Source organism: Amblyomma americanum, chromosome 6 (assembly GCF_052857255.1).
Source record: "Amblyomma americanum isolate KBUSLIRL-KWMA chromosome 6, ASM5285725v1, whole genome shotgun sequence".
In the NCBI taxonomy this organism is placed as follows: domain Eukaryota; kingdom Metazoa; phylum Arthropoda; class Arachnida; order Ixodida; family Ixodidae; genus Amblyomma; species Amblyomma americanum.
This window is the reverse complement of record NC_135502.1, coordinates 38,364,949-38,392,149: the sequence shown is the minus strand read 5'-3', so window position 1 is coordinate 38,392,149 and position 27,201 is coordinate 38,364,949. Positions and strand designations below refer to the sequence as shown.

The 27,201-nt window shown below is 47.6% G+C and overlaps 1 protein-coding gene across 1 annotated transcript; it reads left to right on the top strand.

The window, feature by feature from the left end:
- The first annotated feature begins 345 nt into the window (after nucleotides 1-345).
- LOC144136635 (glycerophosphocholine cholinephosphodiesterase ENPP6-like) lies at nucleotides 346-26,779 on the top strand. The gene is made up of 8 exons (XM_077669140.1): nucleotides 346-1,153; nucleotides 14,716-14,903; nucleotides 16,679-16,850; nucleotides 18,661-18,770; nucleotides 19,383-19,544; nucleotides 20,852-20,995; nucleotides 22,618-22,732; nucleotides 24,946-26,779. Exons 1-8 carry the CDS (start codon nucleotides 877-879, stop codon nucleotides 25,170-25,172), a joined length of 1,395 nt encoding a protein of 464 aa, XP_077525266.1. The 5' UTR covers nucleotides 346-876; the 3' UTR covers nucleotides 25,173-26,779.
- Nucleotides 26,780-27,201: the final 422 nt, after the last annotated feature.

Here is a 27,201-nt window from a genome sequence, read left to right as displayed (position 1 = left end):
TTAAAACAGAAAAATAAATAACTGACTTCAGGCCACATCCACGCGCCGAAGCAGGAACGGCGTATTTGCCGCTCCAGTGATTGTTTAACCTGTTTCCTTTTCCTGTGATACTTGTACGTGACTTTGCGGCATCGTTAACTGCGACTTTTCATTCGGTACCCACCCTACCGTGCCATGCCACTTCTAGGACTTAGAGGGACTTTTATTGGACAGCGGCTCCATCTGGGGAACATCCAGCAGACTACCGAAAGCCAGCGGAGAAGGGCGTGCGGAAAGAGTGCGGAGGGAAACGCCGCCGCCGAACCGGACAAAACCGTGGCAACCGTTGGCGGCGGCGAAGGCGCTAGCAGACGGAAACCGCTTTTGCTGCGAGCCTCGCAGACGGGGCGCACGAGGCAGCTGTGGCAGCCGAGCGACGCGAGAGCGCGGTGCTGAACTGCAGAAGGCGCTGTCGCAGCAGCGCTGATAGCGTTGCCCACAATCACGCGAGGAGGGAGGAGTCCGCTATGTTGCGTGCCGCTGCCGATGTGTGGTTGCGACTGCGGTTTGCGCTGCCCAACACGCACGGCGCTGGCAACGGTACAGCCGCGGCGCCCGTGCCCCTACGGCGTGGAGTGGGGCATTCCGCGCTACCCTCCGCCATCACCGCTCTTTCCCTAAAGCCAGAGAGCACCTCACTCTGCTCAGCAGGATAGATACGCGCGCGCGCCGCATTCAAGGGGCGGGCCGCGCCTCCAGTGAAGCAAAGGGTGCCTTTGGCCTTCATAACCGCCGAGATTCTGCCTGCGGTAGCGTTAATCGCGTCCGCCTAGCGCGGGGTTGAAGTCGCTCGCTCAGGACATTATCCGAGCTGCCTCGGAACAGTGCAGCTGAAGTATGAGCCCACCGCGGTTAAGGTTGACACGCGGCAGCGCGCCGTGCCTGGCGCTCCTTGTCCTGGTCTCGTTCGGCTTTTGCGGCTCCCTGGCAGCGTCCGTCCCCTCGGCGAAACCGCACGTCGTGCTCATCCTGGTGGACGGAGTCCGCTGGGACTACCTGTCCGAGCCGGACCTGCCGGGCTTCGACGAACTGACCAAGACAGGCGTAAAGGCCGAATACGTGGTCCCCATCATGCCGGCCAACTCGTATCCCAACTGGTACAGCATCGTCACGGGTGAGTTGTGTCATTGTATCGGATTCACTCTGTGATCCCTTAAGTGCAATCCTTGAGTGTTGTAGCAGTGGTCTGTTATGGCCCTCCACGTAGTAGTTTTGAGCCTTAAACCGGAAACGAAGACGAGCTGTACTAGAGCTATTTGGCCATGGGCTTGACGGCGGAAGTCTGCTCCGTAAGTTCATTTAAATGCCGTTGTTTTCAAAATGTGCTTTAAATGATTTGCACAGCCGGGGCTGACTAGAATTCCAAGTTTTTTTCCTCTCTTCTGAGACGATGTGACCAATCATCACGTCCACCGCCATAGGTGTTCACTCACAGGTTCTCATGAGCTAGCTTGTGCCCAGTTTCACTTCGCTTTGCTCTTCTGGGCCGCTTATAAGGGGTCGAAATGACAAGGTGCAGGATGTTACAGCAGTATTGGAGTTCAATGGGCGTGTTATGGCAGCTATACCTTACTCAATTGATAATACAGGGCCGAACCTTGCTAGTGTCGCGTCACCGGAAGCATGGACAACATCCACACGGTCTACAATGTTCACACAGGACTTTATGGTTGCCACGACAACGGCGGCGCCATCTACCAGGAGAGCTTCCTATGGAGCTATCGATGTGAAAAGTGATTGGTTAGCGTTTCACTAGCGTCTCACCGAAAGGGTTGGGTCGTATAGGTGTGTTCGCGATCAGGTACTGGTGTTAGTCCTTTTCACAGCGAATGGATTGTCCGCTAGGGAGCTGCATGGCATCACGGTGCGGCATAGTGAGCTTCATAGCAGTGAGAAGCAAATAACTAATTCCAACTCCTCGGAATGCCTGCGATATTTGAACCATAGTGCTTTTTCAGTGCATGCAACGAAACAATATTGGAAAATTCTTATTTCTGGTTCAGGCATAATCCTTCTGTTTTTCTATAGTCTTTGCATGTATAGCTCTGCATTTCGTTTATAGCTTGGCTTGGAAATTTGTGCATTGTCAATTTTTGTAATTTTTTCAGATTTGTGTATTTTTGTCATTATTATTGTATTTGCCACATTGCAACAATCCCCTGAGAAGTTAACAGTATTCCAAATAAATAAATAAATAAATCTAACACTTTCGCTGATTTGCGATAACAGCTGCAATATAGCTACCATGTTTGAAAGTCGATTTATAATTATGTGGGGGAAATGGAGAGCACGTTCCTCGTCGTAATTAGATCCCCCTGCACGCCGGATTCGATACCAAGTTACCGTATTATAGTGGAAGCCTTGTAAAATGCGCAATTAGCTACAACCATAAAATATAACGTGCTGCAAGGTCGAAACCTCGTATATAAAAAAGAGTTAGTCCTTTTAACAGCAACAAACCCTCTGACCGCACTTTAAGGTGATTTAGCGCATGACCGGTCGTTATATTTGGTGTTTATAAAACCATTTAAGTAACTTTGTCACTGTTCGTACTGAATTCCTGTTCGGGTTTGCAACGCTTCATGCACCAATGCCAAGGAAGGCGACTCTCCCTCTGAACAGGTATGAAAAGAAAATGTCCTTACAAGTAGCGCACAACAAAGTAAACGGCGATAGCGGGAGTGCATTGACTGCTTCCTCACTTCCGCTACTTCCTCCTCTTTGATAATTGCACAGCTGGCTGTTTCGACCCCATTTCGTATCTGTTCGCGACACGCAGTGAGATGGCCTTCGTTTTGTTGTTCAAACCATTGTTTTCCAATCTATATCTTTTTGAAACGATACCTGCGCATCGCGTCTGCTCTGAAGAACTACACTGTAGCTAGTATAGCAACTCCAGCGCCGCAGTCTTTAAACAGTGCGGAAAATTATAGCCGTCACCTCGGCACATCCTTATGCGCCAGAGGTGCTACTGAGCTCTGCAGCACGATTCAGCAGCCAGCTCGATATGCCGAAGACAGCGCCTCGTTGTCCTGCCCTTGACGAATTAATATCTACCCGTGATGATTTCAGTTCCCTGTCTTTTACAGCGTGAACTCTTTTCTGGAACCTCCCCCGATGCCGACGCGTATGTCCACCAAAAATCAGGTGACAACCTCTTGCACCTGCTTCGCTTTACACAGCCGCCGCGGTGGCTGAGTGGTTATGGCGCTCGGCTGCTGTCCCGAAAGACTCGGGTTCGATCCCGGCCGCGGCGGTCGAATTTCGATGGAGGCGAAATCCAGGAGGCCCGTGTACTGTGCGATGTCAGTGCACGTTAAAGAACCCCAGGTGGTCGAAATTTCCGGAGCCCTTCACTACGGCGTCTCTCATAGCCCGAGTCGCTTTGGGACGTTAAACCTCCATGAACCATGAAGCATACTTCGCTTTACCTTTGTCGTCTTCGGGAGGGTCCAACTCCGCCACCTAGACAGGGGTAGCGTTGATGAGGCGCGTGCTCATTCGTGATCCCGTGACCGCGCGTAGCTCTTCAGGTGGCTACCCCGTGCATGCAGACGGTGCCTAGCGCCTCATGCAACCTTCACTGTCATCAGGTGGAACACACAGTCGTAACACGCTGCCAAACGCTTTAGGACACCTCTCGAGCGCTCTGTGAGCTCGTAGGTGGTCATAAACAGTTAGCATTGTTACAGTGTGCGTACAACTGGACCGTCCCGTGAAGGAAGGGGATTAAGAAGAGGTAAAAAAGGCAGGGATTTAAAGAAAATAATAATGTTTACGCTTTCTGTTCCTGAGTTTCATGACTTGCACAGCGTACGTAAAGCGTAGCCAGTTTAACACCAAATTATTAGGCTCTTGGTGGCATCCATTCCATGAGCACAAGATCACGGCCTGTTGGCGGGTTCGCTCGTAGTGCTCGTTGTGCTCTACGCGGTAGTTACATCAAGTGTAGTAAACGGGTGATAGAGTGAGAGCAGAGCGCCGTGTTTGTCTTCTCATTCGTTCTGTCGTTCAATGTTTGTCCTCGATTTAAGCGCTAAGGTCAGACTATGGTAGTACTTACGCTGTTTGACTCTTCCCGCTTTGCTTATTGTATAGATAGTTTTACTGCGCCAATGATTTCTTTTTCCCATTATTTTGAGCACTCTTATTTCCCTCCCGTATCGAGTCCGGCATTTGTAACATCTTCTGTCGTACTCGATTCATGCGCAATAATCATGCAAAAACTAGTAAGAATGGGGCAGGAATCAGTATCCAAGGGAGCAATTTCGTTGCCACATCCATTAGTCACTGCTCACTTTGAGACGAACTGCAAAGGGGCCTTTCGACGATAATGCACTTAACGTTCCCTGACCTTACATCTTGAGTACCCCTATCGTGCTTTCCTTTCGAGACTGGCTTTCGCAACGTTGCTTATCACGCAACATCCATCCATTACTGTTTTCCAAAGAACAGATTTTTACCGATCGACTGCGACGCACCTAACGAGCCCTGACCTGACTTCATCGCCCACGTGCGGGACCGAAACTGTGTCATCCGCGATAAACCAGTTAGTTCTGCATCATTCCCGTTACATTTTTTCTTTATAAATGCACTCTGTTAGCTGCTATGCCTGCTTGTGAGCTTGATCACCTATATATAGGGGTGAATCTATACCTTCATTGCGAGGGGGCTATGTCAGTAACCGGACTCTCCTTAGTTGCTTCTCACTAGCTTTTGTAATAAAACTAGGCAGACGTCAGCCATCAAAATTACAAACATGCAATAGATGCGCAACCCGTTCAATAAGTGAAACTTTTTCACATCAATTTCTTACAGTGCCACTAAAAAATGCTTACAGAGTGCAACATTTCTTGGGTGACAAGAAATATTTCTTCGCTCGCGTGAGTGTGGTCAGTGACAGGTTCGGTCATTATTTGTCTGAAATTACCAAAAACAATTTGGGAAGATTTTCAGCAAATTCAGAGCGAATATCACCGGGCGTCGAAACCGTGACGTCACACGCACAGGATTGCCCCTAGCAATCGTACCGATTGAAGCAGTGGAACGGGAAAATTTAGAATTCATTTGAGCTGTAGTAATACTCCATCCAGCTGCGAAATTAGGCACAAAGGATTAAAGACCCCGGGTAGCCGGCTGTGGAAGGTTCAGTAAAATGCATCGAGGTAAAAAAACTCTGGAGTTGCCCTTTAATGTTGCCAATGAGCACAACCTAAAATGCGTGCATGAGCAAATCGTAGTTTCTTGAAGAAACTGTGAGGCAAGGTAATCGCATTGAAGTTTGCCGTTGTTTTGTGAATGTGGTTGTTTTGAACTAGAAGATCAATCTGTCTTCACAAACGGATTCTCTGACTCCTCACGTCTCTGTCGTTACTCACATATCAGCTTATACTTTATGCATATTGGATGGGAAAACGCTGCCGGATTAAAAACAGACAGAAGGAAACAACGCAGACGAGCGCTGACTCGCTACTAAATTTTTTATTCAGAAAACCACATATTTATAGCCGCAATAAACAAGACCAAACAACTCTCGCGAACATGCTTGGAGTACACTCTAAAAATCTACATCATGTGCGCGGGGGTTGTTGGGTGTTTTTTATAGTGGCTATAAATATGTGGCTTTTCTGACTAAGCAATTTAGTTGCGAGTCGGCACTCGTCTGTGCTGTTTCTTTCGGTCTGTCTTTCGTCCGGCTGCGCTGTCCAGCCCATTATGCACCTACAACAACTCGCCCACTTATATCATTTATTTTCTTTCAAATACGCTTTACATCGCAATACACTATTATGATCGGGCCATTGATCGTGTCATTTTTGATAATAAGGCACCGAAAATCGTGCGCATGCTGCCTTCAATAAACACGGACTTCTCCTGAGCCTAACGTTAATATTCACTACAGACAAAATTTTTTCACTGTAGTTTGCTGTTAGCGCAGTTTACCGCACTGAAAACGCGCATATCGTATCCGGTTTGTTTCTCGCTTCATCATTATCAAGCTCATGCAAACATGAAACGCTCTTAACGCTTTGGCACGGCGGATTTTTCTTTACTTGCACCAATATCTCCTTAGTGGCGACGACGATGCAGGGGGTTTCGAAACAACTACAAACTTGACATCGTGCGTGCCTACAGCACACCTCCTCCTCACATGAAAAACAGGGAAAGTTTCGGGGAAAGAAAAAAAAAAACATTCGCACTTTTATGAAGTATTTCAGGGACAGTTATTTTGTTAAAATCCAACTACATGTGAAAAAAAAACTTCAACCCTGTGTTATTTATTAATGCGTAAGCATGACTTGGCTTATGCGTGGTGTCCGCGGAAAGTGTGTACAGAAAGTGTTAACAGAAAGTGTGGACACTTAACCGAGCTTATCCGAGTTACACGGTAACTCAGTTACTCGGTAGTAACTCGGGTCAGCTCGGGTAAGTTCGCAGGAGCGTCGCGCAAGCTGCAGCAAATGGGAGGAAACTCGGGTTAGTTCGGAAGAGCGTCACGCAAGCTGCAGCCAATGGGAGGAAACTCGGGTTAGTTCGGAAGAGCGTCGCGCAAGCTGCAGCCAATGGAGGAAGGTCGTGTTAGTTTGGAAGAGTGTCGCGCAAGCTGCAGCCAATGGGAGGAAGCTCGGGTTAGTTCGGAAGAGCGTCGCGCAAGCTGCAGCCAATGGGAGGAAACTCGGGTTAGTTCGGAAGAGCGTCGCGCAAGCTGCAGCCAATGGAAGGAAGCTCGGGTTAGTTCGGAAGAGCGTCGCGCAAGCTGCAGCCAATGGGAGAAAGCTGGGATTAGTTCGGAAGAGCGTCGCGCAAGCTGCAGCCAATGGGAGGAAACTCGGGTTAGTTCGGAAGAGCGTCGCGCAAGCTGCAGCCAATGGGAGGAAGCTCGGGTTAGTTCGGAAGAGCGTCGCTCAAGCTGCAGCCAATGAGAAGAAACTCGGGTTAGTTCGGAAGAGCGTCGCGCAAGCTGCAGCCAATGGGAGGAAGCTGGATTAGTTCGGAAGAGCGTCGCGCAAGCTGCAGCCAATGGGAGGAAGCTCGGGTTAGTTCGGAAGAGCGTCGCGCAAGCTGCAGCCAATGGGAGGAAGCTCGGGTTAGTTCGGAAGAGCGTCGCTCAAGCTGCAGCCAATGGGAAGAAACTCGGGTTAGTTCGGAAGAGCGTCGCGCAAGCTGCAGCCAATGAGAGGAAGCTCCGGTTAGTTAGGAAGAGCGTCGCGCAAGCTGCAGCCAATGGGAGGAAGCTCGGGTTAGTTCGGAAGAGCGTCGCGCAAGCTGCAGCCAATGGGGGGAAGCTCGGGTTAGTTCGGAAGAGAGTCGCGCAAGCTGCAGCCAATGGGAGGAAGCTCGGGTTAGTTCGGAAGAGCGTCGCGCAAGCTGCAGCCAATGGGAGGAAGCTCGGGTTAGTTCGGAAGAGCGTCGCGCAAGCTGCAGCCAATGGGAAGAAACTCAGGTTAGTTCGGAAGAGCGTCGCGCAAGCTGCAGCCAATGGTAGGAAGCTCGGGTAGTAATTCGGGTAGTGACTCGGGTCAGCTCGCGTAGGTGCGGAGGATCGCCGCGCAAGCTGCAGCCAATAGGTGGAAGCTCGGCTATGTTTTGAGGAGCGTTGTGCCAGCTTCGCGAGAAGTTGCTCGGGAAAGAACATCATGGGTCGCACAATCCCTACGGGGCGCTGTGACAGGAACAGCCACCTGCCGGTGCAGTGGCGCATCGCTAAACCGCTGCACCACTGCGAGGACTCGCCGCCATACATGAGTGTTAAGTAGGGAATGACCAATTCTGCATATATGGGCATTGACCCACGGAGCTCCGAATGGTGTACGGTTTGCTGACCAACGCGACCTAAGCTACGCAAACGCACAAGCCACAAATGCACCAACGGTACGAGCAGTATAACGCACAATGCTTTCGCACTCAATTTACGTAAGCAGACTTAAGTGCCCCCGGTAGTCTTCTTTCATATCATTTCGCTTACTTATTGCCTCATGTGATGCCTGCGAACCCTTAAGCAGCAAATAAGTAAAAAAGCAAAAGCTTTCACTTGGCTGAATACTTAATTAGATTCATATACGAGGTCACATTTCTTATTACTCGAGCGGCAACAGATGGTCTAGCAGGCATGTCAAGCAAACTTGTGCGTGTCTATTCGTTATTCGTGCATTTTAGCTTCGGGAACCTCGCCTGCGCTGTGTTTGTGCAGAGTAACGGTTCATTACGAACGCTCTCTTCAGGTTGCTTCTCACTCCGAAATTCCGCATTGGCCAGGCATGTAGCTGGTCTAAGGCAATAGACATCAGCTTCTTCCTCGATCTGGCTTGGTTGTGCTATGATACCGCGGACCTATGTAGCGGCCTAACTGGTTGCAGCAGTATGTTGGCTCGGTTCGTCAGTGGCTTTTGCAGTTTACCATGTCGCAGTGAGATTGAGTACTTCACGCGCTGTTCCTCTTTATCGAAATAATTGACATTTTCTTACGTTGTTCTGTGAAAATCTGACTCCTAGATCGAAATGGCTTCGTAAAATTTTAAGAACTCGATTCTTTTTCAGTGAGGCGCATAGCCAGAGCGTGTATGTAATATTTTGATCATAAGCATCAAATATCCCGGTTAACAATTAGATTTTTCTAGTGATTCACTTGTACTTAGCCTTGAACGTCGCTTATTCAAGCCTATAATTATTTCAAGAAAAAAAACTAACAAAGGAAGCTTGCTTTTTGATACGGAGGCACACGAGCACAATATGTATCTGGGTGCTTCAAAAACTGCTACCTCTCTCGCACATTTCAAAGTTTACGAAATATAGGCAGCGATATCTTCGGAAACAAAAAGTAAATGGAAAGACGAGCGCAAAAGAGCTGAAGTTTACCCACTAATATTGTGCATGCGACGATCCGAATTTAAACAGCCGCTTAAATGCGCAAACCCAAAGGCCACAGAAACTATCCAAAGCGCCACGCGCAGGTGTTTCTTGATCTAGCGCTGGTCAAGCACGCAGAACCGCTTAAATTTGAACTGCAGTAAACGAGTGTTAACACCGGAAATGGTTTCCGGCGTGAAATCAGCGAAAATTTCAGCGGAGGAGTTCATTTAAACCCGCAGTGTCGAGGTAGAGCCTGACGTCGCGTCTAACCTTCAGTACTATGCTTTTATGATGTTCTCAACTGAAATTTGTTTGCCCCTAGCACGGCTGCCTTTGCGAACAATTTTTTCCTGTACATATTCATTCTGCCTCAACGAGTTTTTTTTTCGATTAAAGCGGGTGTAACTATACGGAAAACTCGCAGACTTGTTGCCCTTCAAGACGGCGGAGAAGTGATAGCAATAGGTCTTAGACCGAGAGGGTGACGTGACTACGCAAAGCACATTCTCGACGGAACATTCCTACCAGCACCCACATGTGCCCTGGTGTTCAGGCTTACATTCTCGCTCGTCCTATTTGCGCTGTATATGATCGCTGGAATTTTCTTTTGCGACACTCTCTTACGACAGTGACGGCCCTGCCTTACACGCGACGGAACACTCCCTCTCGCAACTATCACAGCGAAGCTAGAAACTAGCGGCGTCGTCCAAAACTTTCCACCTCTCGTTCTGCTGTGCACTTAGTACAAGCTTGAAGCGCTGAAGCCACCGCACGACGTGCAAGTATAAAATGGAGATCCACTCTTTACTCGTGTTTTTTTTCCTGCTTCGGAGTTCGCGTGGCAGCGTGTTTTGCGCGGGTTGCAGCCGTTCGCCGCAAGAGTCGTCGCTGTTTCGCTCTTCCCGATTCGTTTTGTTACTTGTGCTTAATTGAAATTCCGCTCCGTCGGCGTCCCCGAGCAGCGCGCGTGCAAGTCTGCACGAAACCTGTTTGCGGGCACCACTGACGGCCCTGGCGGTTTGAACCGGGAAACGTGTCAGCGCATGCGTTGCGTTCGAGGATGCAACCGACGAGCAGATGTAGCCTTCCGTGCGCACAGTCCTCGCCCATGCTCGTCCTTTCTGCTGCTTTGCTGATCACACGTTGACCGGAGTACCACCTTTAGCAGGCTGCAAGGTCGTTCGAAACTGCGGCTTAGCCCGTGAGGGGTGCAGCGGGGTTTGCAGAGCTTCTCCCAAGCGAACACCCCCTAAAGAAAGCCGGGTGCCAGGCCGGGGGCCGCTTGTACCCATTTTTACCCGTGGGTGTCCGGCGGTGGGTTTCGAACCAACCACCTCCCGCAGCCGAGACGGGCGCCCAACCCACTAGGCCACACAAAAGAAACACGAACACCTTTCCACTGTCCCTTCCATATCTCGCTCCGTAAAAGCGCCAGCCCACGCGCATTGTGGCTGTAATGAATGCGAGCAAAACAGGCTTCTTTTGGAAAACACTGCTGTGGTTTATATCTGCTACTTTCACGTGTTCCACGCTGGTGCCTGTACGCGAGTTACTAATGCGGGGCAACTTGAGCGGTGCGACTTGTGGGGTGCAACTTGTGGGGAACAACTTGTGGTGCAACTTGTGAGGTGTACTTCTTGCGGCGTACTATGTGCGGCGTACTTCTTGCTTTTCGCATTGTGCGATGTACCTTGTGCTTTTCTCATTGTGCTGCTCAAGTGAAGGGCTTAAATAGGAGCGTTTGAATAGTTCTCATGAGCGCTTCCTACTCATTAGTTTCAGCTGAGAGCAGAATTTACGTTAACAAGCTGTACTAGTTCCGTTAACGCGCGTGCTTAAGGCGATAAGAATGGTGCAGCCTAATTGCTGCCATCAGTCAGCGCGAAAGACTGCAAATTTCTTGATCACTGCCGTGCCATGACAGCTGCGTTTTCGTCAGGGCATTGTACTGCCAGGTTGTGGTGACGTCAGTCCGGAAACCAAACAGGCAGCGAAACGCTTCTTCAAAGGTTTATTGGACGATCTTGTGGCGGCCAACTGTACAGCAACTCGGCGGGCGAGGGGGGGTATAACAGCAAGTGCGCTTGGCAGTCGTCGAAGGTCGGATGCGGCGTTGCTCTCGGCCGCACTGCATTTCAACGTAACAGAGAACATTCGCGATAAAAAGCGGAAAACGCCGATAACAATGCCGAACGTCGTAGAGACCGCTGTGCGCAGTAACCCTCTTTTCAGAGGTATCAAAAACAAAATCGGCGTCAAAAACGAAATCGCAGCATGAACACAACAGCAATAGCTGCTGGAAAGGAAATACAGGCGAGTAGCAACAACACTGCCACGCAGCGTTGTAGCCTGTTCCCGCCATAAAGTGCACTAGTAATCAGTCCTACGAAAGATCATCTTTTGTTGCTCCCGTTGCAATTCTCTTTTTCATTTTCGCGTTTCATTTGGCGCTGACAGTACAATTGGCGACCGTTGACCTGCACTGATGTAGTATGCTTCTGCGCTAGCTCTGGCACGGACGTGCCGGATGAGTCTCTAATAAAGTGACTCAGGAAGGTATGAAGCCGACGGTACACATGGAGTCGTGTCCGAGTGCTTTTTATTTCCCACTTAATATATAAAAAAATAACTTGGGTAGACGCTTGCGTCCCGCATTAATGCTGCCTTCACCGTTTGTTGCGTATGGGCTCGGATGGCATAGAAAATGTTTTGTTGTTGTTGTTGTCGTCGTTGTTGATTATGATGATTATGATGTCTTCAACCTGGAAATGGCGCTTACGCTGTAATAAGTCCTAAATTTGTACCCCGGTTCTATGGCATCCTTACCCTTTCCGTATTTTGGACATGGCACACGCATTCTTTCTTCCGCGTTATAGCCAGTACCGGCCGCCTGGCATGGTGCACGATAAGCATGGTGCAGACTCGAAATAAAATTAATCTTGCATGAGACAATTCTACTAGGACGAATGCAAGGAATAAATACTTAACAGATGTAGTGAAATATTGGCAATGTGCACGCAGATGTTGAAAGTTTTAGAATAATCTTCCTCTGATTACTCAGTCTCTGTTGGTTGCTATAACGTTATTCATATCCATGTAACAGTGTACACTTGATTTTTCGAGCCAGACGTCTAGGTGCGTGCCTTCAACAAAAATTCGTTGTATTCACAACTCTTAAACAAATATATGCGTCTCATTAGGTTTTGGAACAGCCGAGTATCTGAAAAATAATGAACTGCATGCTAAGGTTAAATACGCATGTGCCATTTATAACTACGGAACGACGCAGCAGTTGCGACGAGTAAGCTCTGAAGCAAGCTGTTCTAGCTTCAAAGACGCCGTCATGCTAGGAATGCAATTCTTGTGTACGCAAAACCTCGCAAGTGACGCTTTGCGCATGAACAGTTGTGTGCCCACACCGTCCTCAAGCATTCAAAGTCACTGCGCACTAGAGCTGCTTATATCAACCGCGGTGTTTGGCAGGCCGGTTTGCGTGCAGTTGGTTCACTCGGGAAACCAGAGCAACGTGCGATAAGACCTTCGGGCCGTTTTCATCGCCGGCGAGACAATATTTATGAGCAAAAGCTACTCTCGCGCGCAGCTGGTTCCCCGGAAGCGTATCACAGAGCGTGCTGGAAGTCGGCGAGACTGAACCTCCGTTCTGTCATTTTAACCGGCGCTCATAACAGCTGTGCTCTGGCGAAAACGTCTTCTTTGTTTTAAGCGTCGTGGCACTCTGCGTGCAAGCAGTTTGCATGTTCGCAACGGCGCCCCGTTTGCGAGCTCACGTCCAACTTTTAACTTTCGCGCAGTTGACCTGATTTTTAGAGTGACGGTCACGTGAAGAACCTTCTTCCGTCTGGGCAGATGTGTGATCAAGGCTGTGGCTCTTAAAGGGGCATTGAAGAGAAAAATAAGTTTGCATGTATCGATAAGGTACAACGTTCTAATCACAGAGATACCACTCTCACTGAGAACCGAGGTTCTATAAGCCTGAAAACTTGAGAAGACAGAAAGCGAAGTACAGGTGTCCCCATCATCGGCCGATTTCGCAACTAAAATGTGTGCGTCGACACTGAATTTCAGACGTGGATCATAGAGGCTACGCTACTCCGCCATTCAGTTTTTTGAAAACGATGGGAACCTGTCTTTTTCGGTAAGGACGTCGCGAGCTTAAATCAGTTGCCAGGAGATTTTAAAGCCAGGTTTCATGGCGATAAATTCATATTTTTCTTCCGGAAAAGCGTCTACACACCCAGAAAGAGCAAAAAAAAAAGATTTTGCTGGAAATGTTTGCGTAGAGTGGTCCCCAGCCTCCTGTCAAAAACAAATTGAGGGGACAGTTGAGCGCCACCTTAAGAGTACGACGCGAGAGTGTTAATGGCTATTTGCTGTTTTCTTTCTTAATTAGTAACTCTTTCTAATTATTCACTGTCATTGCCATACATCAGTAGGCATACGAGATCACGTGATTCATCACAAGGGACACAAGGTCTCGTTTTAACCAAGTCGAACAAACTTGCTTCAGTTGCAATGACCTGCAATTAGTGTGTATGAATCGCATCGAAAGAGTCATGAGTCGACTTCAAACTAATTATCACATTTTCTTTTCAGCGTAGCATGACATTTTAGTCATGGTAAAACCTTATGCTCACAACTTAACTAAAGGTTTAATCATTCTCATTCGAGAGCTCACGGTATGACACCTCGACCCTCTCGACTATTCGGGATTTTCTCGATATGCCAAAGCCAACTACGGTGGCTCCTCCGCTGTACGGGAGCTCAACTAAACGACGCTTTGATGGCGGCGTTCTGTGGCACTGAAAGTTTAGGCCATGGTCCACGAATCTTGACCTTTGTTAAGTGACAGGCCGTTCTGACGCTCAGTATGTCAGAATATGTCGAACAGGAAACATGCGAATGCAGACATCCGTGATAACATATTTGCAGGAAACGTGGACGTCTCGTGACATATCATCATGGTGCGCACGTTTGGACAGGGCCGATGTGAACTTGCGCTGTATCTGATTAAATCGAGATTGCGGAAGTTGCTGTCGCAAATGGCAGAGGCTGCATGTTTGTCATATGATAAAAGTGATATGCGCGTACGTCACAAAACTTATTCGGCATAAGCTTTCTTTGCCATGATTTTGAGTCACAATTGTTGTCCCCGTATTCGTAGTTTATAGGCATTTTTGACTGTCCTCTGTTCTACAAGTCTTGCCTTACAGTACTGACACAAAAAAAGAAACAGAAGTGCAAATATCACTGTTCGGTCATGTATCGACTTTTATCCTACTATTGCGGCACATCCCCTGCATGCTCCCTATGCGGTGACCCCCACGCCACACACTCACATATCCTTTTTGGCTGCCCTGCTGGCCCTCCCCCGCGGGGACAGCACGCCATCTGGAGCTGGGAGGACTGGGAGGTCCTGCTTATGTCTGCAGACCCGACATCGCAGCTTGCTGCGGTGACTCGGGCTGCCGACGTCATGTCCCGACATGACCTACTTGATGCAGTGCGGGACCGCGCAGTGGCCCAGGGACCCAGCTGGGTCTAAAACTCACTTGCTAAATAAAGTTTTTCTGTCTGTCTGTCTGTCTGTCAGGTGACCGTCGACTGCACTTGACGGGAAACAGAAACTAACAAAACCACGCTTAGAAAAAAAATATTATTTTGAAAGTACTGATTTGACTTTGGCGCGTCCCTACTCGTTTTCACTGACTACGTACGCGTAATTGTAACTACAAAAACGGTAGGAAAATTTCGATGTTTGCGGTTTTTCACATTCAGCCACTGGCTGGCTCTCCGTGTTTTGCGCAGGCCTCTACGGGGAGAAACACGGCTTCGTGCAAAACTACATGTACGACGAGAAGTACGACGATTACTTCCAGATGGCACCTCACCCGAACGCGTCGCACGAGCACTGGTGGAACCATGCGGAACCCGTGTGGATCACTGCCGAGAAAAATGGTCTCCGCACCGGCATGTTCTGGTGGGACGGATGCCAGGTGACAGCGCACTTTCTGTGCCTTCTCTTCCACGGTCGCAATCGTCGTCGACGACCCAGATAGGTTTCCATTAGCTTCGAGCTGGCAGCGATGTTGGCTACTGCGCCTATATATACACGGTGTTGCACCTAAAACTTTACAATTGTTTAAAATAGCCTTTTTTGGCATAGCATTATCAGCAATGTAGTACACCAGATTACACCTAAGACATGCTATCCAGCAGGCTGGTTAACTAGTGTTGAATAGTTAACTTTTTAACTATTTCTCTTAGGTTCCTTAAATACTGAGAAGCGTGTGACACACCATAAGTAATATTCATATCAGTTTTTAGAACTCCGAAAACGCGGTTAACCTCGGCGCTGTGGTCCAACAAAGTTTGGCTACATCGCGCAACAATGCATGCGCTTTCAGATTTTTTTTTAGATTCAGATTCACCATTTTATTTCCTTTCAGTTGAAAGTGGAAAACGAGGCAAAAGGCATGGAGCCTGACAAGGCCTCGACTCCCATCTTTAGTTCGGAGCAGGCAAAACTTCAATACATTTGCAGGGATTTCTCCTGATGAAACGGTGTACACATAGACATAAAATATAAAGCACATATGAACAAAAAATGCTGACTGTCGATTAACGCAACCTTAGAAAGCACATCAGAGGCTCTTTCGAGAAGCTTGCAGGCGAAGCAACCTCTCCAGTCCACAAACTCGTCGAAATAGCTGAAATTTGCTGGGCCACAGCGCCGAAGGCGTCCGCGTTTTCGAAATTCTCGATAATTAAGGAGCCTAAAAGTAGCGGTTAAAATGTTAAGTATTCAATAGTTAACCAGCCTGCTAGTAAACACGTCTTAGCTGCATTCTGATGTACTACTCAGCTGAGAATGCCATGCCAAAAAAAAGCGCTCTTCTAACTCAAAAAGTTTATCTTTAAATATTATGTCAAGTCCTAGGCGAAACACCCTGCGTATGCTCCTTAAGTGCGCTCTTCCACATACCGAAAGCGAATGAAAAAATGTCAACGCGCCTTTATATCGTCTCTGTGGCACCCTGAAGGGCACCACAACAAAGGAAGAGGAAAGCAGCGGGACACGGAGCTGTTGTCTGTATGTCTGCATAACATGTACGACAATCATTTGCAATATTCTTACGATTGCTATGCACAATACGTTTGCATTGCAGTGTAAATTAGTATTTTGCTGCACTTTGGGGTACTCCTATATTGGCACAAGATTTATCGCCTGTACAGCGCATGTTCTGTGTCCATTTCTTGTCCTCGTCTGCGCGCTGTTCCGACAATCTCGAAGAAACTACCCAAGCTTCCACATATATTTCTCTTTCCGCGTTTCTTTCTGTTGTTTATTTTTTGGTTTCAACTCAACTCGTTTCTTTATACCCTGTCATGCATGTCTGCGTCCTGCCGAAATGATCCCTCCTTGGATATCTACATTCCAGCATTGGGTTCAGCTCCAAGTATTTTTGTCTCTAATGTACTGTTGTAATTCGCACAACTAGTTAACATTTCTGACCTAAGTTTTCTCAGAGAAATGGGACTTGACTACATCCGTGTAAATTTGCCTCAGCAAATTCTCGCTTTGAATATTGTCACGACGCAATGGGCACTGAAACTGCCATGGACGTATCCTGGGGACGTTCGAGACGTCCTACTGACGTCATGCGGACATTCAATGGAGTTTAAGTGCTCATTGGGGAGCGGTGCATTCGTTGCTGTTTATGATTATGCTTCTCCAGCCTGACCTCGTGCTTCTTGTCGATCTTGGTAGGTGAAGATAAAAGGCGCGAAGCCCACGATCTGCATTCCATACGAGAGTTATTGGGAGCGAAGATACGTCGTTGAAAACGAGACCAAGGCCAAAATAACGGAAATTGTGCACAAATTTAAGCAGGACGAACTGAACTTCGCACTCGTTTACTACGAAGCACCTGATGCTGAAGGTAAGTGCACTAAGCTCTGATACTTCCCTGAAGACAGTTTGATGTACGTACAGTCGGGGACAAAAGTCTGGAGACCGCATGTTCCTCAAACGAAGTTAATAGCTCTGCTATTAGCCGGCGGCTGGAGACCACACTTGTGGAGGTGAATGTCAAAATTTTGTTCTTCCATCTGCACAAGTGCCGTCTCCTGCCGCTGGCTGATAATTGAACTGTCGGCTTCGTTTCAGGAACACGTGGTCTCCAGACTTTTATGCCCCACTGTATATTTGAATGAGGGAAAACCGACAAAGTCAGCTCGCTTGAAAATCATAAAACAGACTAAAAAAATAAACGTAGTGCTGGCGAGGATTTAGTGACAGACTCGCATGATCACCTCAGTTTCAGTTTATTTCACCACGCATGTACAGGTAGTTTCACACTTAAAGGAAACACGGGATCGTGTGGCCGCGCTTTTCGTAGCGCTCATGCGTCCGACGCCAGCCGTGCATCGAAGCGAAGTGGCGCTGGCAAAGAGGGACCCGGAGGTGCTGCTTCGCGTTTTCTGCCTCTTTGCTTCGCCAAACACCCCGCCGAGCTCAATAGAGATCCGCGGAGCGCGGCGACGCGAACTCGTATTCCCTCTAAGTGCAAAACAACCTGTACATAAGATCGGCTACCACATGTGGTGGGGAGACGAAAAAAAAAAAAAAACATGTGGTGCAGGCTTGACTGACGCAGCAAGGCAGCCCATAGGATCGACGTAGTACAACACATTCTAGATATGTCATCGCAGAGGGAGGAAAAAACAGAAGGGACTGGGAAAAGAAAACCGCATTTTACTTGACTGACATGGCGCACATTCTTGGGTTTAACAGGCGCTGATTGTGTAGTGCAAGTTTAAGCTTATTCAGAGCATACACAATAATAGACTGCACCATGCGTAGACTATGATTTATACGAGGCACAGAGGTAAGTAGCAGAGTTCACTAAACATTGTAGACGGGGGCAAAGTGCTTTCTTTCAGTTTGGCTATGTTATTCATATTTGCCCTGTGATTACGTTATTCATATTCAAATGTCGTCAACAGCAGACATTGATAAGTTAGTTTGATTCTTACCTCGTATTTTTTTTTTCATAAATGAGCAGCATGAGCCTTTATAATTAATTTGCAACGCCGCGAAAACATTTTTTTTTTTGCAAAATCTGCAACTTGTGAACGGAATGCTTTGTGCCATATTACTCTAAGCTAGATGGCAGCAGTGAACCCTTGACGAAAACAGTGGGCTGTACAGAATGCGCATTTGTCGTGGAGGCAGCTGCTGCTGACATTTTCTTCGGATTCCTTGTATCATACACAGTTGAGTGTCTAGGTAATTCGTGTGATAATCCCACAGCATCCGCTCGTGGAAGAAAACGCCTAGTGTTTTCGCTGAGAGACATAATTTAAGTTCAAACTGATTTAACGCCAAAGCACAAATGAAATTTTGTTGCTTGGAAAAGGCAAAGAACAGGCCTCTATTTTTAGCCTAGATAATTTGTAAGATGTTCCTAAGTGACCACAGATGTTATTTCCTTAACGTGAAACACGGTCCTTGCACAAGGTCGTCAGAACCAGTTTCTAAAAAATGTCATCTCCGTGACTTATATGACTGTATATGCCTGGCGTGACTTGGTATCTCTCTCTGCGTCCTTTACACGCTCTCCCCTCTGCCATCCTTTACATCCTGTGCATCTTTTTAGCTTTTTTTTTTTCAAAACCAAAGTGGCAATGCTGGGCGACAAACAAACTCTCATCGCAAAAAAAATGATTTCATTAAACTTTCGCCGCTAGGGCACGGCAGCGGTCCGGACTCCATGGAGCGAAGAAACGCACTCAAGAGCGCCGATTCGGTCATCATGCACTTGTTTGACGAAGCTAGGAAGCAGAATATTCGAGACCAGGTAAGGTGGTTAGGCGTGGCCCAGCCACTCCAGCTCTTGAACAATTAGCGGTGAGTTCAGTGGCCGTTTAATTTTTGACGAAGTCGTACCCCGAGTGTCGCATATACAGTGGAGAGTACCCTGGTTTCCAGTTTACAGTTTTCACCGTCTGTATAGTCCGTAGGTCTCATTTTTTATTTTTTTTGCTATACTATCCGCACCAGATGCGTTGACCGCACTCGGTATACGGAGTCGCTCTGTGAATTTTGTGCCGTGCAGGTAGGTATTGACAAAGAACTTTCTGTATTGTCCGCCCCTATATATAATCCGCAAAACGCAAACATTTAACGTTTAATACAGTGCGGAATGTATGTCAGATTTTACGGTATTGCAGAAATTTCCGCACGGCTGATGCGCGTGTCACCACCGTTTATTCTAGGTACTAAACAAGGCATTCTCAAGACATGCAACCGACCCAAAAAGAACACTTAATTTATTTCAAAAGGAGTGATTCATCAAGTATATTTCTCAATTTTCAATCTATTGATTGACACCATTAATGCCCTGGCAGCAGTGAGATGTATTGTCCAGAATAAACCTCATGCTGATGCAGCTCCCCGCGCTCTCTTACAGATAAGCGTGGTGGTTGTGTCTGACCACGGTATGACCGACACCCGGCCGGGCAAGTATGAACTGATTGACATCGAGCTACACATCGACCCCAATGACTTTGAAACAATGCTTGACGGTGGTTCTTTCGCCATGCTCAGGCCGACCCCAGACAAGATTGATAAGGTAGGGGCTATTTTTGCGGTTACTACCTTATCCAATCTTGCCCATCCACTGGGGACGCGTAGTTGAAAAGACATAGACAAGTTCACTCTATGCATAAACTTCCTGCACAATAGAGCTTCTCGTACTGTCAGAGGCCCGGAATCGGCTGAACCCTTTTGAGGCGGTTAAAAACGAATGACGTCCTCTCAAATTGCAAGTTGTGCGAATCGAGCGATCAAACTTATTGCAAGCGCAGGTGTTAAATCGAGAAATTGTTCACGATACAGTCGCAGAGCAGCTGGAGACTATTTGTGCTGGAGTTTTTTCAGTGACGCACGTGAAATACAAAGCTAACGTGCTTCAATAACTCTTTCTTACTTCCAAATTCTCAGGCAACGGAAATCTTAGGTAAAAAGTGCGGACATCCGACATATCTGCTTCTGGCTCCTTACATTGTGGACACGTGGAAGCTGGTATATTGTTTCAGCAAAACGCTATTAATCTTACAGAAAGCCAATCAAATTCGATGAACTTCTGAATGTTTCAGAACAATGGATCTACGAACACAAGCTCAGAGTCTGGCATAAAATAAAATAGCAAAATCCTAATCGCTTATTGATTGGTCATGTAGCTGTATGTCCGCCGTTAAACTTTTTTTCATTGTCTAGCCAGGAGGGTTAGGTTTTTGTAATGGGACACAACTTAAAAAAAAAAAAACAGCAGTTAACACTGGGTCATGGTCCTTGCCTGTAATATTCCGCTTGCCAATCACAACAGTAAACGAAATCTTTTTATTTGCTGGTTTTATTAAACAACTCAGCTATTAAAACTCTAGAACTTATAACTTTTTTGTGGTTTGCTTCTTGTTTAGGTAACAAGAAAAGTTTTAACAATGGGCTGCTATTCTGTCGTGGAGGAATTCTGTGCGGCGATCCTAATTGTGGGCGGAGCTTCACTGCAGACTTAAGTTGTATCCGACTACAATCACTGATCTCCCAGCCTGCTTTCATTTCTGGCAACTAACTTTAACTTTGCGAAATACGCTTAGATACTCGCTTTTTGTCGCACTCTGTCAATGATATTCATCTGTGAGTGAACAGTGAACAATGACTACGCAAGTGCAGTCAGTATCGCACATACCTGATGAGCATGACATTACTCGCCCTCAGCGCTCATTTTAGGCTTGCTGGGCCTTACACAGTTTTATGATCGGATAGGGAACCATGCATACGGGCCGGTAAATACGAATGTCATGTCCATGAGTCGACAGATACTAGCTTCACTAAGTGGATGATATTTTATTTGTACTCTTTCCTTTAACTGCACAGATATACAACAGGCTTAAAAGCTTGAATATAAAAGGACTAAACGTGTTCAAGAAAGAGGAACTGCCTGAGTTATACCACCTCAAGAACACTTACCTAACTCAACCGATCGTTCTGACGGCTGACCCTGGCTACCAGATCAAGAAGGTGAGCTTTATTTATTCAACAACAAGAACAAGAATTCAAAGGGCAACAAGTTCTATTGTCTTAGGAATGGGATAGCAATAGCAGCTGTTGATGCATTTACCGGAAGCAACATCACCTCCCGTCAGCCAATGGGCGAATTTCATGACTGACAACACATTTTGGACCCACGCGGCTTCTAGTGTTATCGCATTAAAACTAATCTAAAGGACCCACGCGGCTTCTAGTGTTATCGCATTAAAACTAATCTAAAATATGCCTCCTGCTTTCAGTGGCACTTCCTTTTCTTTCAAAATGATGCTAGACTAGCTGGCTCATAAATTGATGCCATGGTGACCATTATTTTCAGCCACAAATATTCTCAAGTGGTCAGTGGCCGGTAGAGCCGACAGAGTGCTAAATATTCACTTTCTACTTGCAACTGCAGCTCAGTGAAAACTCTTAAATTCATCATCTAACGAGGCTTTAGAGCACACCAAAGAGACTCAGGGTGTCGAAATAACCTCCAGCTTTTTATTACGGTGCTTGTCGTAACCCAGCTGTAGGTTTGGGACAAACAAAGTAATTATTTGCACCAATTTCTTTTCATTTTAGCTTCACCAATGTTCTGCTATAGTAAGTTTTATACCGAAGGTATCGCTAAAAGAACGCCAAAAGAGACGCCTGCACCCACGGATAGGGGTGGTTTTCTGTGCGGGTACAGTCCATTTGCTTGGCGCAACGCCGTTTGTGTTCAAAGAGTTACAGGTGTCAGCGCTCCCATAAAAGATGTTAGCTATTAGCCTGCCCCTCTCTAAAGCGTCCAGATAGCGCACTCGGGCATTTAAGCAATGCGAACTAGAGTCACCATACCACAATGTTCACGTCGCGACGTTATCGCCGCCTTAGGTACTAAACTGTCTTGAGTGCTACTGTAAAAGTGGGCCGCTGTTTTCTGCGGGGTGTGCGCACCACTGCACGCTTCCGCCGACACTTTATTGCTGAATTTGGTATTCCTGCGAGGCTAAAGAGTGTTTTGAGAACAAGACAAAGGAAACAGCGCCAAGGCGTTTGTATCAAGCCGTGGTGCTTTTTTTTTTTAATACCGTTGAGTTCGCCCGTAATGATGGTATCCCCCCTCTCTCTCTCTCTCTCTCTCTCTCGTGCCTTTGCGATATCTTCCCCAGACTCAGTGCAGCAGCATGCGTATGTCACGCCAGGTCTGTCACGAAGAAGGCATGCAAGCAGTGAAGCCATTGAGAGCATCTGAACAAGTTCCTTATCTGCCGTGGTCGGGCCCATAAAGCAGCAAAGCATTTGGAGTTCATTTTGTCCTGTGGGCGATTGCGTACTTTGCGCACGTCCTGGTTTAATCGGCAGATGTAGTGAGCGTACTATCAAAGGCTACAAGGGTCGTGATAAATTGTCTCGCAATTCCGCATCGCGTGAGGCCTGCGTTGAAGCAGGCGCGTGATAGCACCGTGTGCATGTAGTGACAATTGAAGGAACACAAAAGCGATGCTTGTTACGATACCGCAGGTCCATTGTGAGTGTTCAACTTGTTGAGTGGCTTCGCACACACACGTGCGGAAATACCCAGCTGTCTCTGACGTACTTTCTCGACCATTGCTCTCTATTGTCCGCAGCTTGAAGACACAGACAAGCAAATACCCAAGTCGAGCAAAATAAATCACGGAAGCCACGGCTACGACCCCATGAAGCTGGAAGATATGCGTGCCATCTTTCTCGCCACTGGGCCAGGTTTGTACCGCAGTAATCGTGCCTGAAGTTTCCGGACCATCGTCGACAAATATTTCTCATACGTGACCTGTGTTTCTTTACTAGAACATTATGGTTCTCTGTACTGGTCCACGCGTTCTCTAACAGTGGTCTCTATGCCATGGTCCTCCCTACTGGACCTCAGTGGTACGCACAAATATGCCCCGATATGAATGCGTAGCCTCAATGATACTAAAGAGCTTTAATATAGAGGAGAGTAATAGCCTAGTATATCAGAGCAGCTGGGGTGCTCTGCTGAGCCCGAGCGCAAAACTCGTGACACTATTATAATTGCATGCGAGGTGGGCGTGTCACCAACGAAACCAGTCCGGCGCAGCACTAATTATTTCATGGACAGGTAAAGGTCACGGCCGTCGGGATCGCAGAGTACTGGTCTTTATCATTAATTCTGGAAGCGGCCGCTGTGCTATTGCTTATTTTCCTTGTTGAGGCGGGCGACATCGTAATGAAACATGCTACAGCAACACATCATAGCGACTCGACTTTGCGGCATGATGTCGAAAGTGCCGCTAATTACTCCTTGGTTCTTCTATACCGACCAAAATAGGATACCATTCATGAACTAGGGACAATGTAGGGACAAAATTCAGCAACACAGCCAAATCATGGTATTGGATGAGGTCAGCTGCTGGTTGAGAGCGCCTTCAGGGAGTGCAAGCACGCTGAACTCTCAGAACAATCTTTTCAGCAGCAGCCACCACCGTGGCAGGGCATGCATTGCAGCTGAAGTGGCAACTGAAAGAAACTCGAGTCTTCAAGCGCCTTACAGAGCGAGCCCAGGCAGTGCCTAAGAATAATAATACACGCACTTTAAATATGGGCGTGCTTCTAAGCTTGTCAATTGGAACTGTTAGCTGAAGAAACATTTTCTGAGCAGATGAGGACACAGATGGAAGGCCGGAAGAGGCTGAACTAGTGTAGCCTTGTATATTTCAGCCTTGTCCGGTCTGTCATCCGTCTCTGTCATAGTGTATTCGGGTGTATTTCTTTCAGAAGTACGTACATCACGTTTCATTGCGCTTAATACGCAAAATGGGCGCCGAGCTGGACTGATAAGAAACCCTGTATATATTTTTGCCTTGAGGAGCCAGCTTGAACATGGTACTGAGAAACACCGCAGCGGTACCCTAGAGGTCTGAGCATTAGCGTCGCATACGCGGGAGGTGCGGTGTTCGATCCCCGGTGCGCCGGGTACCCACCGGTGATAGTGGGTACAAGCTTTCCCCTGGCCTGGTGCTTGGCTTATTTGCGGTGAAATGCTTAGGAAAGGGTTTTGTAGCGATAGCTACATTACGGCAGCATTTCGAGCCTTCAGCGTGGCGGCGCTGCCACGCTGTCACGTGGTTGGTCGTGTGGCGCGGAGCAGCTGCCGGCGGCGCGGCGCCATGGCTGGTCACGTGGTTTGTCACCCGGTTGGTCACGTGACCAGCCACGTGGTGCGGAGCCGCGCCGCCGGTGAAACCGAGCTGCCACAGCTGTGCGCATGCACCGTGTCAAGTGGGACAAAGATGAATAAGGAATGCCGAGCGAAACCGAGCGGCGAAAGACTGACTTTGCAAGTGAACTCAGCAAGTTCCCCTCGGCCAGCTGTAGCTATCGCGTCGCTCCATTTTTAACCAGAGCTAAACCACCGCAAATTTTTTTGTTGAACCCACCTGTAGTAGAGCGAAACACCTTTGACCATGACACTCTTTGGTCAAAGCTGCCTTTGCTCCATAAAAGTCTGTCATCATTCACGAGGCAAGAGGGGAAGTACAGGAAGGCTAAACGCACACACTCCAACGATGTGTTCTCTCGAAACTTCGTTCGTCCCCCGTTCACTGAGAATGCGTTCAAGCTGGTTCCCTACGACGCCAGCCAACCGCCCCTGACGCAGTCTTTTGCTTATGCTTACTGATGACACCGCGACCAGGTGCCGTAAACTGAGAGGATGCTCTGCTTCGGCAACGTCGGTACATCAGCGTCTACAAAACACAAAAGTTACAGCATCGAGCATGGCGCCAGAAAGGCTACAATCTTTGCTAATTCTCTCAAGGTGGCAGCGCAGTGATGCTTGAAAGCCTTCTTTTAGCCCGCTCGAACTTTATCCACCTATCTCTAAGGCTGCTGCGCAAATGAGGGGAAACTACCATGAGCTCCGCCGACTCATTACAGCCCGGCTTTTCTCCTCGCAGGTCTCAAGCAGGGCTTTCTGAACGGACCCGTGCGCATGGTGGACCACTACAACGTGATCTGCAGACAACTTGGCATTCAGCCTTTGAAGAACAGCGGCAGCCTGGACAAAGTGGAGAGCATGTTTGTCGATGGCGAGAGCGGCGGAAGCGGCAGTATGGCCGCGTCCCTCTCCCTCCTCCTCGTGCCCAACGTGCTGCTCGCCATGCGTGGTTCATTATACCACTGATTGCAAAGGGGGCAGATCACTACGCAAAAAAAAAAACAGTAATAATTGCCGCTGGAACTGACACTTTTCGCGTCTTACGGGAAGCGCGCGCCATTGTTTGCCTTCTACTCCCGTCTTTGTACTCTGTGCATACGCGCGCAAACTCTTTTTAATCTAGTTTGTTTAGATCGCTGTTTTATGTGTGTGCTCCAACCCTTACATTTCTTAGAATTTTTTTTACGCAAACATCTAAAACAGTCACGAACGCTTCCGCGTTCACGGTTTCACCGTTACCTCATTACCCATGCTCCTCATGTCCAGCGGTCGTTTAACGGACTACACGTTGGTGCTGTTATTCGGAAGCAGAACCAGTGTAGCCTGAGAGGCTTAATTTTTGGGCATGTGAAAACTATATTCATTATTTTACACTGCAGATTTATACCTAAAACTATAAACAAGAATTTTCGTTTGGTTCTAGTTCTACATGAGGAGGTGATTTTAACTTCCTGAGGTGTAGATTCCAATGTTACTCTTAAGTCTACACCTATGGAACAGCTAGTCGAACAAGTTTTGCTGAGATAGCTATTTTATATTTAAAAAATTCGCGCAAAGTAACTTGGTGGACTGAAACCATGTTTTAAAACTTTATATCAGCGCCAATAAAAGCCCGCTACTGGTGCAATGTCTTGCGACATTATGCGGCTTGTCCTACTCCCTCCGTGGGAACATCAGCGGCAGAATCGAGGGTTTTTCCAGTAAGCGCTGTTGTGCCCTCCTACTCGGAGCCCAGCATCAATGTTACTGTTGCGTAGTAAGCGCCAGTGAAGACTACCAATGGCGGCATTGTGACTGCCCGCGTGTTTTTATTTTCTAACACAACGGCATCATTGACTATGAAAGTTTCCTGTTTGTGACTCCTGTCATTGAGGCAGTCATCATTCATTCCTCACCTCGGAAGGAAGATCATTTTTACCATTTTATGCTCACGAAGACTGCCATGTCATCATTCCGTCCTCCTCGACGGCTTTAATTAATAGTATACCCTCTTTCGGACTTAATCATGTTTGTTTGTTCGTTCTTCACGGGCATGTTCATTTGGCAGCCTAACGGGAAAATTTCAAACAAAAACAGTATGCGACAACAATCACACTCGCGTGCTTCTTCGTTTCCTTTTTTTCTTGATACACTTTAATAAAAGAGGAACCTGTTCCAAAATATTACGGAAGACACGGCAGCCCTTTTAATTTTCTTCTCCCGCAGTAGTTTTTTTTTTCTTACCCAGTCGTTCGTTAGTCATGTTTTCGCTAGCACTTGATATGTATTTTATGTTGTTTACGACTGAGGACTGTGTGTGTGTGCATGTGTTTTTTTACACTCGTCTTCAAGGAAGGCTTTGAAATAAAGGCGACTGACGGCTTCAGTTTTTTTAATGACTGCTTTGACTGACAACGTGAATGCTGAACCGGCTTTTTGATAGCGCTTAGAAAAAATATTCATCGCCCCGTTTCCGTACGTTGATTCTCCTGACCTCTTCTCTTTACGACACGCGGACATGTTAAAAAGCTTGGCCTTTTATGGAGAGTGATGTATGTGGTGTGCGTGCAATAAAATAGTTTTGCCCTTGTAAACATTTCCATGCTTTGCAGTGAAGTTGTTAGGATCACTTGTGGCGAGAGCGTCGGCATCTATAGCGTTAGCGTAACACATCGCGGGATCAGCGCGACACACGTGACCGTGAGGGGACGCCACGAGACTGGCACGGTCGCGCGGCGTAACCGGTTATGTCGAGTGAGTGAGTGAGTAAGAACTTTATTTTCCACCGATGTAGGAGACCCCCTACTCCCCATCCCCGGCACGCAGGCCTGGAGAACGGGGGCCGGGGTCTCCGCGACTAAAGACAGGCGAAGCGACAGTGTTTCTTCGCGGCTTTAGCCGCCAGGCGGATGGCTTGCTGCTGGTGGGCGAGGGACTCGCTTCGCAGCATCAGTTCCCAGGCTTCTCTACTTCTTATGTTCTCCTTGGCGCCCGGGGAACCAGGGCATTGCCAGAT